The sequence below is a fragment of the Myotis davidii genome, unplaced genomic scaffold (genome assembly GCF_000327345.1).
Source record: "Myotis davidii unplaced genomic scaffold, ASM32734v1 scaffold1193, whole genome shotgun sequence".
Taxonomy (NCBI): Eukaryota; Metazoa; Chordata; class Mammalia; order Chiroptera; family Vespertilionidae; genus Myotis; species Myotis davidii.
The window spans coordinates 376,696-390,351 of NW_006284331.1; the positions used below are offsets into that span (position 1 = coordinate 376,696).

Consider the following 13,656-nt stretch of genomic DNA (forward strand, 5'->3'; position numbering starts at 1 on the left):
ACGATAATGCTGGGAAAGTTAAGGTGAACCTTTTAATTGTTGTTTCTTACTTTTGCTTGTTCAATGTTCTTATTCAAATAGATTTTGAAACAAATGGAGTGACCCCTGCTAGATGGTCAGATACATCTTTAAGTCTCAGGGTGGTACCTTTCGTTATAGGTAATTCTGAAAGCACTGTTTTGCTTGAGAATGAGACAAATGTCCCAATTCATCTTACAGAATAGCATGAAAGAGATTCAAAAAGCCAGGAAAAAAAATCTGGGTGATGGGCTGAATGTCCCAATTCATCTTACAGAATAACATGAAAGAGATTCAAGGTGAGAAAAAGCCAGGAAAAAAAATCTGGGTGATGGGCTTTTCCTGAGCATCTTATATATCCTTTCATACACTGAAATGTGTGTTTTTTCATCACTGAACAAAACGTCGTGCAGACTGTTGAAACCAAATTGCACATTTATTGAAGAGCCGATGGATGAATATAGTACATTGGTATTAAAATCTCTGAAAGATTCTATGTTACTGGGATATTTTGAGGAGAATTGATGAGTTTTCTTAAGTATGAGGACAAATTTTAAAGGAGGTGAGGGCTAATAACAGGTGATGTTCCTAGACAAAATAACTTCATTTTTTTTAATTCTAAAGCATATTTTTTAAAACCTTTTATTGGAACCAATCTAAGTCAAGTAACGAGGTTGAATTTTAAAATCTATATTTTTCATTAACTTTAAAAAGATCAGAATTGATATAGATTTTATCAATATCAGGTCTTTATATTATCATTGGAATAACATCTTGAATCTCTCATTATTTTTATAGCATTCTTTGTACACTTTTTTTTATCATGGGTACTAATTTCCTAGGTAATTGTATAGTTATTCTATTAGTAGATCTAGATTGTATAATGTGTTCTTTTCTGTCCTCTCCACATTTTATAAACTTTTTTTTACACCAACACACTTTGGAACTTTATTAGAATTAGACAGTAAGGTAATTGACAGAGCATATCTATATGGGTTTCCAAATCAAAATGATAATTCTGTTAAAAATCTGAGTTAAAAAATGTTTCTGGGTTGTTAATTAGTGCTAAGAGCCAGAGACATTTTTTATTGTGAATTCCTAGAAAAAATAATACCAAACTAAAACAAAAACAAAAACCTTTAGGATCTTATACATTAGATCCAGAACCAGTGGGTGATGCATTCTATACTGGACCTTTGATTCATTGTTTTACTCCACCGATGTAAAAAACTATGCACTTCTTTCTAAAAATCTATATTCAAAGGATCCAAGTGGAAAAGAGTATATTTAATATACTCTGGCATATGTGACAATGAAAACATAAAATATAGTCAATGCAAACAATTATTTAGAAGTCCTGTTTGTGTGTTATGTGCTCAGGTCTGTTTATAATCAGAGTACATTCATTATATTTTAGAGTGCATTTTTCTCTGTGTTCATTTCTATTTGCTTTATTTATATTTTGGTAAAACCATATGTGTTTCTTAAATCCCATTCTACTTTACTTTGACTAGTTTGAATATTTCCAATGCCATTGGCTATTAGACAAATTAGAACGCAAACAAACTTCTAAATAAATCATCATAGAAAATATGATGCATGGAATATGCTGAAATCTTAAACTAAATCACACTTTTCTGGTTCATTACATGTACATTCAACTTAACACAATTTTACCTTTAATTTACATACAATTTAAAAAGGAACCAGTGACCTATGCCACCAACTTCCAAATGGACTAGGCTATAATGCCTTACTGATAGTGTGTACAGTGCAATATGAATGCTGCATTGTGTGAAGAAATTGCAACACTATAGCTACATATGATATTGGTACCATTTTATTACAGGAATTAAAACTAATTTTTCTGATGGTTATTTTAAATGCATTACCCAGAATGAAAAAAAAAAATCAAGAGTAGAAAAATGATAAAGTGAAAGTATTGCTACAGTGCTCCTCTTTCTCCCAGAAAATGGAGATTCCTTCTCCCACAGGATCACTCCTGCCAAGCCCCCTGGGAAAGGGGCCAGCGTGGGATTACTCTCCAACCTGCCAGGCTGTCTGGCGATTGCTGCACACCATGGGCCAGGTGTGATCAGCAGATCCAAGATATGCCCGTCCCCCAGAATGACCCACAGCTGGCATGGGGTTGTATAAGTGGCCTCCAGCAGGAAAGGAGCATGTGCACTCCATTGCCAGTTGCAGCACAATCCACCACTCTTCCCTCTCTAAGTGGCAGACAGGTAGGCCTAGGTGTTTGGGGTAGGAGAATCCCCCATGTAGAGACAACCTTGGAACAGTGGTTTAAGGGGTATGTTCTGCATGATTTGGGGGAAGAAATGTTGATCATAGAAACTTACCAACTGCCAATGTCTGATCCCCATTTAATTTTTGTTCATTGACATTGGCATTGGGGCGGGGAGACCTGAGTCAGAGGGGAGGGAACATAATATGAAGTGCCTAATGGGGGGGTAACTGGCATGGTTTTTGAGGTGGGTGCTTCATTTTTTATGTTTTTATTTTTAAAGATTTCTTTTTATTTAAAGTGTGGGAATACTAATAGTCAAGCAGAATGTTGATGACGCTATTGAGAAAAACCTAAATTGTCCTCACACATGCATACATTTTTTAAAAATATTAATTCTGGGGGAGATTAAATAACTAAACTTGATTCTGAAAATAGATTGAGATTTAAATTGAGATTTGCTGAGAGTGAACTTTAAGCACAAAGATGGTGTCTGTTGAAAAGCATCAATTTACCTTTAATTTGAAGGCACAGATGATGAGAATTCCTGTAAGAGAAGATTGGTTTGGGAGTTGTGGCAAATAGGGTTTCTTTACCTCTGTGGGTTGGGTTCAAGAGTTTAATGGGGGGGGAGTCTTGATAGGATGTGAAAGAACACTGCATTTTTTGTAAACTTTACCATCCACATGTAATGGACTAGATTCTTATTGTCTTATATTTTTCTGCAATATAAGGCAAGCTGAGAATGCATTTTCCTAACTAAAACTGCTATATGTTTTCTTTGTGTGTAAAATGTTCTAATTAATTCCTAGAATAAGATATTTAACAATTAATAATCATAGCATTAACTATTATTTCTCTTACTGGAATTTGCAACCAAATCAAAATAGAATTTAATCATTATATAAGAAAAGCACAGTTCTGTGTGAATTCAAGTATCACTTCTAAATGCCTTAGCTATTAACACTAATTCTTTCTTCATTGCTACATTTTGGGGGAGTCTCCAACATCTTGCAGCTGCTATTTGCATTTACTGCACTTTATTTAGATCTAAGATATATAGAATTTTATGAAAAGCTTCTATTTTCCAAAATTTAAGTAAAATAGCATTTCAGTAAAAATTTTGCATTTTAGTAAAATGTATATGTGAAATGAGCAAATACTTTATGGTGAGTGATATACACAACATTTTGGTAAGAGCATAATTGACAGATTTTCCCACCTATGTGTATAATAAATGAATGAAACATATATATTTATCCCATATTAGAATAAAGGAATATTCCTAGCCTACATATTTAGAAATATAAAGAAACTACTTTTGTATTTGGGCATTGCTGACCTATTAATATAATTGTGTTTATGATCATGTTTGTTCATTTCTGAAGTACAGCACACATGAGTTGAAGAGTAGAAAGGAAAAACAATCTGGGAAATGGTATAAAATATGCTTTTACAGAGCGTTCAAATATAACAAAATTATAAAATTATAGTTTAATTTAAAAATAAATTATAAACTATTATGTTAGCTTCATGTTGTAAAAAATTGAAATTATGTTATTTAATCAATAAAATTAACATTTTAGACTTATAGTATTTCTTCCACAAGAGAGTACAAATATGTGCTACACCTGTACCAGAGAATAGCTCTGAGTCAAGTAATATTTGTGTAGCATAAACTTTTTTTAAAAAATATACTTTATTGATTTTTTTACAGAGAGGAAGGGAGAGAGATAGAGAGTTAGAAACATCGATGAGAGAGAAACATTGATCAGCTGCCTCCTGCACATCTCCTACTGGGGATGTGCCCGCAACCCAGGTACATGCCCTTGACCGGAATCAAACCTGGGACCTTTCAGTCCGCAGGCCGACGCTCTATCCACTGAGCCAAACCGGTTTTGGCTGCATAAACTTTTGACTGAAAGACCTGAGTTTGATTTTGGGCTTTTATACCTACTAGCAATGTGATCTTGGGCAAGTAACTTACACTGTCTGAGACCTGAGTTGTTGGGTTTTTTTTCCATTAAATAGGAACAGGTGCTATAATGACTTGTGAAAATTAAATGATATGTAATTATAATTTATCATAATTATTAATTAATAATTTATTATTTATATTTAAAATTGTGGTAAATAATGAAATGTGTATTACATAAATAGCTAATAATAAGTTAAATATCCTTATAAAACATTTTGCCTGGTGCCTGACACATGGCAAATACTAAATAAATGATAGTGTTGCTGCATGCAATCTGAAAAATAATCACTCGGTATGGTATTGCAGTTAGACATATATAGTAGAATCTATATTACCGAAGGAATCCAGATTTTAAAAATACATAAATAGAATATATTAGAAACAGTATCTAACCTCTGCATAGAATCTATAAATTTTCAAAGGACTATCACATTTATTATCTCATTTTAGCTCCAGATTAGCATAAGCTTGTGGGAAAGACATTATCACTCCCATCTATATAGATAAAAGCCTAATATGCAAAATGTCCCCTCTGGAGTTCAACCTACCAGGAGTTTGATTGCTTGCTATGACATGTGCTGACCACCAGGGGGCAGGGCGGCACAAAGGAAGGCCCCAGCCAGCAGCCAAAGGGACCCTACCTGTGCATGAATTTCATGCACTGGGCCTCTAATATTATATAAGTAGAAATCTGGCTTCAATTTAGGTTCTGCTGGTAGACTAATAAATGGAAAGCAAGGAGCTTATTGTATAGATAGAACAAATCTAAGTTTTATGAGACCTGAAGTTTCCACAGTTTTAAGAGGGGCCTCTTTAAGGAAAAGAATATAAAATAACTGTGTAATACATAAGCAGGGCCTCTCACAAGGCTTTGGAAGCAACCCATGCAAGTGACAGGCCCTAAAGCACAAGCTTCATTAACTTCATGGTAAATCCACTTCTGTTTCTAGATTTAAAAATACTTATAGAGATGAAATACTCAAACATATTCTGGTGATGTGAACAAAATATTGCATTAATTTGCTTATAAAATAAATGGAAAATATTCGTACTGTAGGCATTAGTAAATAGCCATATAATTGTGTCAGATGGGACATAGCATCTACAAAAATATATTACATTATTCAGTGAAGTATTTAATTCAATTAAAGAAGAATGCTTCACATTTTTGCCTTTGATTTAATTAGAAGCAATTTCAGCATTGAAGATATTTTAAGGAACATAGAATTTTAACTTAGTGCCCTACCTGAGAATTATTTCTCATTCATATGTTGCTAATTATTAAAAATTAAAAGATGCTTTAATTGGCATTATTGTTGTACCATTCTATAGTTTACAGTTTTAAATGTAATATTTGCTTTTTAGTCCTTTGATATCAAATGCTTTTAAGCAAGTTCAAAAATAAAATTTTAAACTTAGATTTAATTAGTGATTAACATTTCTACTACAATTTAAACAGCAGATCCAAGATGCATGCATCCCAATAGACTTTGTCTAGCATTGATATCATTCTTTTTATGTTTATTTAAGAATGCATTATAAATTAAGTGCCCTGAAATATATTTATATTACACTCTAACAACTTACACTTTTTCTGTAAAGTCGAACTTTTTCTTGAGTTATATTTTTATAACTTAATTTCTATATATTATTAATGTCATCCTTATTTATTTGGGAGTATAAGAGATTTAAATTACATTTAAACAATACATACACTAGCAAAATTAATTATCTGGTTTTTCATCAGCTTTCCAAAGTATCTGGGAAAATAATTTTGTATTTTTTACTGAAAGGAATGTTAGAAATCATCCAATGCCAATATTTGAGAAGGAAAATGAGCCACAAGAAAGACAAAACACTAGAATAACAAAGTTGGTGGATTTGCTAAAACTGCAGATGAGCAAAAGTGTTTGATTTCATATTCATAATCCACAGATCTATACCACTATCATGGTTTCTTACATCCCATGAATTACATGGATGTGTGGGGGTGCGTATACCTGTGCCCTTCCCTCTTTCTTTTTCTCTCTCTCATTCCCACTCTTCCTCCTTCAGCTTCTCTTCCACTTGCTCCTCCTCAACCCCCACACACTTTCACAGACACATACTCGCCACAATCACATAAACCATTCCATTTTGTAAAGTTGGTTCTACTCAGATACAAAAAGGCATAATTTTTGCAACAAGCCTGGCCAAGTAAATCTGCCCCTTATTTTTCCTCCTGCTCCCTTTAAAACAGCATGAACAGTTTATATCTGTTCCATGTAAATACACCGATGTTTCAATATTCTATATGGAATATCTTACATTTTCTCTCTCTAAGTTAAATGGGAAAAAATAATCATGAATATGTGTTTCTAAAGTCAGATTGATACACCAAAAAGGAGTTCAAGTATAGAAATAATATCTGAATAAACATAAGCCAAATTTTACGTTTGCCTAGAATGTCTTAGAAAATGTTCACAATTTTTTTATTTCTCTTTAGTGTAAGACATTATCTACAAAGCATGTTACTTTATTAGGGTAAAAATTAAATTTAAAGCCACCCTGAAATATGTTTTCTTAAATGTTAACAAGAATTAGCTACCCTACCTTTTGATGTAACATACCAATTAACAGAAAGCTGAAGTACATTTGAGTAGCAGATATTGTCCCCTCCTGAGTTTTTAAATAAGAGATAACTCATCCTACTTATAAATCTTTTGGGGTCTCCTTCATCACCTGCATTGATATTTTTAATATCAAAATAATTACTTATAAATCATTTCTGTAGGTAAAAGGACAGCCTCTCAAGAAAATATAAAAGCAAATGAGAGTCACAATTACATTTTTCAGAGATTAACTGTCACCTAAGTGTCGGATGTACTGCTATTTCAACCATTATAGGGTAGGTCTAAAGATAGGATATAATCCAAAAATTGTATTTAATCTAAAAGGGTGGGCAGGGGTGAGAAAAAATCCCACAAGCAGAATAAGAGAAGAACTCTAAGTGTTCTACTCTACAGAACAGTTTCTCAGCCAGCTCAGCACTCACTATACTGCATTTGGTTCTACTACTACACATAAAGTGGAGTAGTTTTGTGAACATGCTTGCTGAAGGTATTTTGATATTAAATTTCTTTTTATAAACTTCTAGGTTGAAATAAATCTAAAACGATATCCAACTCCTTACCCAGAGGATTTAAAGAATATGGTAAAATCTGTTCAAAATCTGGTGGGTAAGCCAAGCCATGGAGTGCGTATTGAGAATTCAAATCCAACTGCTAACACGGAGCAAACTGTGAAAGAAAAATATGAACACAAGTGGCCTGTAGCCCCAAAGGAGATTACAATGGAGGTATTTCAAGGTTATTGGTAATTGCCAGTGTGGTTTGGATTTTTCGGAATTACTAAGTCATACGTGTGGTTTTTTTTTAACTGAATAGATCTTCCTTCAAAAGTACATTTTGTTTCCCAAAATATAAATGGAGTCTCTCTTTCAAACTATGAGAGTTGCATTTAATAAACCACAGATAAGTGATACCCTCACGGCCTTAAAGCATCAATACAGCTCCAAGAGTTCCAATATACACAGAAAAAATAATTTGCTCACCCAGCCAGTACATGCATTATATCATTTTCATGATAGTCTTTTGGCAACTTCAAACTTTTATTGTATGAGTCACTAGAAGAGATTAACTGAAGATTTTTTTTATTCTGCAAATCTCAGTAAAATTCCTGATCAGATTTTGAGCCAAAATTGGGTGGGTTTTTTTGGTGTTTAGGTTACAATCTTCTAGGAAATACTACTATAAACAACAAAAAGGGGGAAGATAACTTTGAAATTTAGCTTTTTTCAATCTAGTCATGGGAGTTTAAGTCCCATATTTTGGATTAGATATTCATCCTTATCAACTTGTTTGATCTGAAAAGAATTCAACTACATGTATGCCACCTCTCTGCACTATCTCATCAACACTTCAGATAATTTGCTGATCACCTTTCTATCTTCATTAGATACTTAATTTTTATGAAAACATCTAGAAGTTACTATACCTCTTTCTCTAAAATCTAGATTGGTGAAACTCTTTTACAAATCTGCATTTCAGGGCATCAATTTGTTGCATTGATTAAACACCAACTGTATATTTAGCACTGTGCTAAACACTGTGAGAGAGAAAGAAGAAATATAAAAATGCATGCATAGTCCCCAATTAATTTAGGGCCTTGCCAGGTAAACTTAACAAAGATGAAGTAAGTAGAGAATATATAATATGAATATGATCATATGGTTACTTGTGTGATGGAGAATGTAATACTCTAAGAAATTAGAGAGATAAGCAATCATTGCCAATCAGTTAAAAAGTTACTTGAAGCAGTTGCTGTGATCAAAACATCAAGTGTCCCCAGAAAATCAACGTGAAACAGAAATTGGAGTAGTAGTATCTAATATGATTCCAAGGTTTGAGAAGGTAGACGTGGTGTCCAATAGGTGCACACATTCCATTAATAAGTAGTTTTGGTTATTTAAAAATAAAGTAACTATCACAACGTAGGTCATAAACATTTATAACAAGTTTGGACCTAATTACTTAATAAATGGGACTGTTAGATATTTCTTTAGTCTAGGGTCCATGTATCAAAATTATTAAGACACCGAAGGCATTTGTATACCAGGAATTCAGGAACTTCTGGCCTTTAATTGTTTTATGTCAGAGTTTTATTCACTTTTCCCCTTCTCCCTTCTTCCTTCTCTCCTCTCTCCCTGCTTTCTTCACTCGACAATATCCTCCATCACTGTATTTTAACTTTATTCATAATATTATATTAATGTATTCATATCCATAATATATTGTATTAGACCATCAGAGTTAAGAAGGATTCTATTTTATTGGCCACGTGGTAGATTGATGTTGTGAAAATACATTTGATTCAACAAACAAGTGATAAAATGTGCACAGGTATGGCAGCCAACACTTAATTCAAGAAAAATTCAGAGGAATTGTTTTGGCCTTCAATAAACTTCTGATTGGATGGAAACATGTTACCAGGGTTACAACATTAGACCATATCAGTCATTCACTTATTCAACACATGTTTATTGTGCCCCTACTCTATAGTCGGCACTGTGCTAGACATTGAGAGGACAATAGTGGACAAAACAGACGTGGGCCCTGCCCTCACGAAACTCAGTCTGCAGTTAATAAATTAAATAATAATAAATGTTTTTATTATATTTAATGCAAATAAACAGGGTGATCAGAGGGTCCTATTGATCAGGGTGACCAAGGAAGGCCTTTCTGTTGAGGTAATAATCTTTATCCTGAAAATTAAAAAATGAGGAATTTCTAGCTATGTAAAGAGCTGTGCTATAGACTGAATTTTTGTATCTCCGCAAAGATTAATATGTTAAAACCTATGTGATGGTATTTGGAGGTGGGCTCTTTGGTAGGTGATTAGTAAGGGTAGAGCCCTCATTAATGAGATTATAAAAGAGACCCAGATTACTCCCTAGCCCCTTCCATCCATCATGTGAGGTCACAGAGAGAAGATGGCCATCTATGAACCAGTTGGGGTATAAGTGTGAAACTTTGATCTAAACATATAAGATAATTATTGAATGTCTAAGGCATAATGGGGAAAAAAAGTAAAACCCTTTATTATATTTACATTTCTGCATTGTACATCTATTTGGTTTGTTATTTTGACTAAAACAAAAGGCCTATACTTCAATATTAAACGTCATAAGAGTATTTTAATATTATTTCAACAAATAAGCTATACTTGTACTTATAGAATATTAGTACTAGACAGAAATTTGCACAGTTTCTTATTTTCAATTACCTTCATTTTATTGATGAATTGAGTAAAATGTAGAGAGTTACACTTACTTTCCCAAGGTAACCTGGTCAATAAATGGTAAAGCAGGAATAAAATGGAAATAGGCCACCTTGTCACTGACACTTTTTTGAAAGTCTATATATTTTATGCCTTTCATGATCCCACTTATCAAACTTGCATCTGTTTCTACTTATACATTTCTCCAAAGATGTGTAAACTTTTATTCTCTGTTCTTCCAACTTAAAATTTTGTCATAAGTTTCTTTGAAACAACTTTCAAAATCTACAAAAACACCTATTTTCCTCTTCATCTCCAGTATGTCCATCAATCAATTTTAAGTGTCTGCTGTTCTCCCAGCTGAGCTCACCAGGAAGCAGCACAATATTCGTGGAGATCAGTGGACTAGAGCCCAGTGGAATCATGCCTCCATGCTGGGCTTTTGTCCGTCTGTGTCAACCTTGCTGAGTCTCAGAATCCACCTCTAGGAAAAGAAATGAAAAGATCAACTAGATGATCTTTAGTCTTCTTCCCCTAAAATATTCTTTAAACACAAAAACAAAAGTATCAAGTCTACCCAGGTTTTTCACAGGCAAATATTCCCATATCAACCTAACCAAAACAACCCAAAAAATAGAACTTAAGCCAAGATTTAAAGAAATGGATGTTTCTCTGCAATACCCGAAACCCTAAGCCTGTCACTAGGGAGACCGTAACATTTATAATGAGAGCTTCTATCTGATCATTACTCACAGATTAATCATCAGGCAGGACCAGTGCACTTTTTATATTTTTGTCCTCAAGTATATTTTTTCTCAGAGATCAACCAAAGAACTTGTATGCATGCATATAAGCATAACCAATGGACATAAGACACTGGGGAGTAGGGGAGGCTAGGGGACTGTCTAGGGCGGGGGGAAAAAATGGACACATATGTAATACCCTTTGTAATAAAAAATAAAATTTAAAAAAAAATAAAAAATAAAAAATTTTAAAAAAAGTATATTTTTTCTCTGAATTAATAAAATATTTCCAAATATGTTATATTAATGTCCCAAACTAGCAAGTACTAATAAATGAAAATAAATCTGAAAATTATTTTTTTATTTCCAATTAACCTAAAGATCAAGGGACAATAGACATAAAGATAACTGCTGTGCATAAATTTACATCAGTAGATACATAGACAAGCCATTTTTTAAAATATCTAGAAAAAAGTGAGAATTTGGTATTTTTGTCTTCCCTAATTCTCTACCACTATACGTGGTTACCTGGAAATAATAATTTGAATTGTAGAAGTTGTAAATTTATAGATTTTTTTACATGTTAAATTGTCATTATACAGTTCTATTCTCATGCCAATGTAGCTCATTACACTCAATGGATGGATTTAGAATGGAGATTTAGCAGGCTAGACTGATATGAGAAAGCTTAGGAACAAAGCATGATAGAATAAAAGAAATTGGGATCACTTGGGAAACAGTAGGAATTAAAAGGGAGATTGGTGGTAAAAGCAAGACTTAGAGGATCCAGTTTTGCATTAATATAACTAAGGATTTTTTTAAAAATCCAGCTAATCAGTGATATACTTTCTTTTTAAAACTGTTAAGAAGTTTTCCCCTTAGAACTCCTACATGGCTTATATTATATGTATCATCTTACTCATATAAGGCTTATCATAATTGAATCCTGTGCTATAATGAGTTATATCTCATCTTCCCAACTAGATTATAAATTCCCGGCAGTATGGGTGACATCTTGTCTTTCTTTGGAACTTGTACAGTTCTTTGCACAGTGTCAGGCATATAAACAGTATTCAACAAATGTCTGATGAATAAATGTACTCATTTAAATTAGAAAAAAATTAGGGCTTACCTTAGAGATACATAGGATTCACTACTCCCAGTGCTCCACAGGAATTTAAGTTTTAGAACCCCCATCTTTAAATCTGAACCAAATAAAATATTGCCATCTTGGTTAACCATTGTTTTAAATGTTTACTTTCCTTGTCCTATATTATTATATCTCTCAGGATTCTTTTGTTCATCCAGCTAATGATATGAGGATTGGGGAGCTTCACCCTTCATTAGCTGAGACCCCTCTGTACCCACCCAAACTTGTTCTGCTAGGGAAGGACAAAAAAGGTAACATTGTGAACCTGATGTGTAAAATACACCACAAATGCATGTGCATGATGAATCACCAGTTGTAAATTATGATACACCATAGTCTATAGAAAAATTTTACAATTATGTACTTCTAACATTTATCAATATGCTATCTGTTTTTATCCTTACTTTTCTGTGTTTATAATTGTCAGTGTTCAGAGCATTGTAATATTTTCCCTTTACATTTCAGAATCAACTGATGAGTCTGAAGTTGACAAAACTCACTGTCTGAATAACAGTGTTTCCTCAGGCACTTACTCAGACTACTCGCCCTCCCAGGCTTCCTCAGGATCCTCTAACGCCCGGGTTAAAGTGGGGTCCTTGCAGACAACAGCTAAAGATGCAGTACATAGTTCTTTGTGGGGTAACAGGTGTGTTTTCAGAATTCCCTCTTTTCTGTTCCCAAATGTTTATTTTCAGCAACTTATGAAAGTGAAATCATCTTAACTTTGGAATTGTATCATAGAAAATGATACAGGGGCAGGTAAGCAAATGGAGGCCCCTGGAATTTCCAAGAGCACCTTGAATCCATTTTATAAAGCAAAGCCATCGTTTAAGGGAGAGATTGTAGATTAATAACAGGTTGAGATGATAGAACGGAACAACAATTTTTAAAAAATTTTTCCCAATACTTATTATATTTATGTAGTCATTTCACCACTCATAATGGTGTTATGGATAAAGCAGCGGTTCTCAAACTGTGGGTCACGACCCCTTTGGCGGTCAAATGACCCTTCACAGGGGTCGCCTAAGACCATCCTGCATATCGAATATTTACATTACAATTCATAACAGTAGCAACATTACAGCTACAAAGTAGCAACGAAAATAATGTTATGGTTGGGTCACAACATGAGGAACTGTATTTAAAGGGCCAGAAGGTTGAGGACCACTGGATTAAAGCAAGATGTATGTAAAGCCCTTGTATGCCTAGTACAAAGTAAATGTTCAATAAATTTTTGATTGCTATCATCATTTTATTACTACCTGGAAAAGTTAGAATATAGGTGAAAATATTTAGTCTTTCCAAAATGGATCCTACTCTATATTACCTCCATTTTACACACAAAAACAACTAAAGCCACAGACCACTATAAAGTGACTCGATGAGGTAGTATTTGCCCAGTTCTGATTCCTTGTTTTGTAACTTGTTACTGTTTTACACTACAAATAGCAAATAAAAATAATCATCTATATAGATATAAAAGGCTAAGCAACCGGTCAATGGGCCGGTAGGTATGACGTGCACTGATCACCAGGAGGCAGATGCTCAACACAGGAGCTGCCCAGTGACAGCAACTCTCGCACTCCGGGACCCCCTGTGGGATGTTGGAAAGCCAGTTTCAGCCCAATCCTCGCAGGCCCTGCAGGCCCCGCAGGCCCCGCAAAACAGGCCAACGGACCCAACCTGCCCGAGGGACCCCGCTCAC

General features: G+C 33.9%; 1 protein-coding gene across 1 annotated transcript in view; it reads left to right on the forward strand.

Annotated features, from left to right (window-relative positions):
- The window catches only part of LRRC7 (leucine rich repeat containing 7), a 380,912-nt gene that overhangs the window by 286,994 nt on the left and 80,262 nt on the right, over nucleotides 1-13,656 (forward strand). Inside the window, exons 16-20 of the mRNA XM_006754436.1 lie at nucleotides 1-23; nucleotides 2,013-2,261; nucleotides 7,378-7,578; nucleotides 12,091-12,202; nucleotides 12,417-12,597. Coding sequence (XP_006754499.1) covers nucleotides 1-23; nucleotides 2,013-2,261; nucleotides 7,378-7,578; nucleotides 12,091-12,202; nucleotides 12,417-12,597 — 766 coding nt within the window. The remainder of the gene's footprint in view (nucleotides 24-2,012; nucleotides 2,262-7,377; nucleotides 7,579-12,090; nucleotides 12,203-12,416; nucleotides 12,598-13,656) is intronic.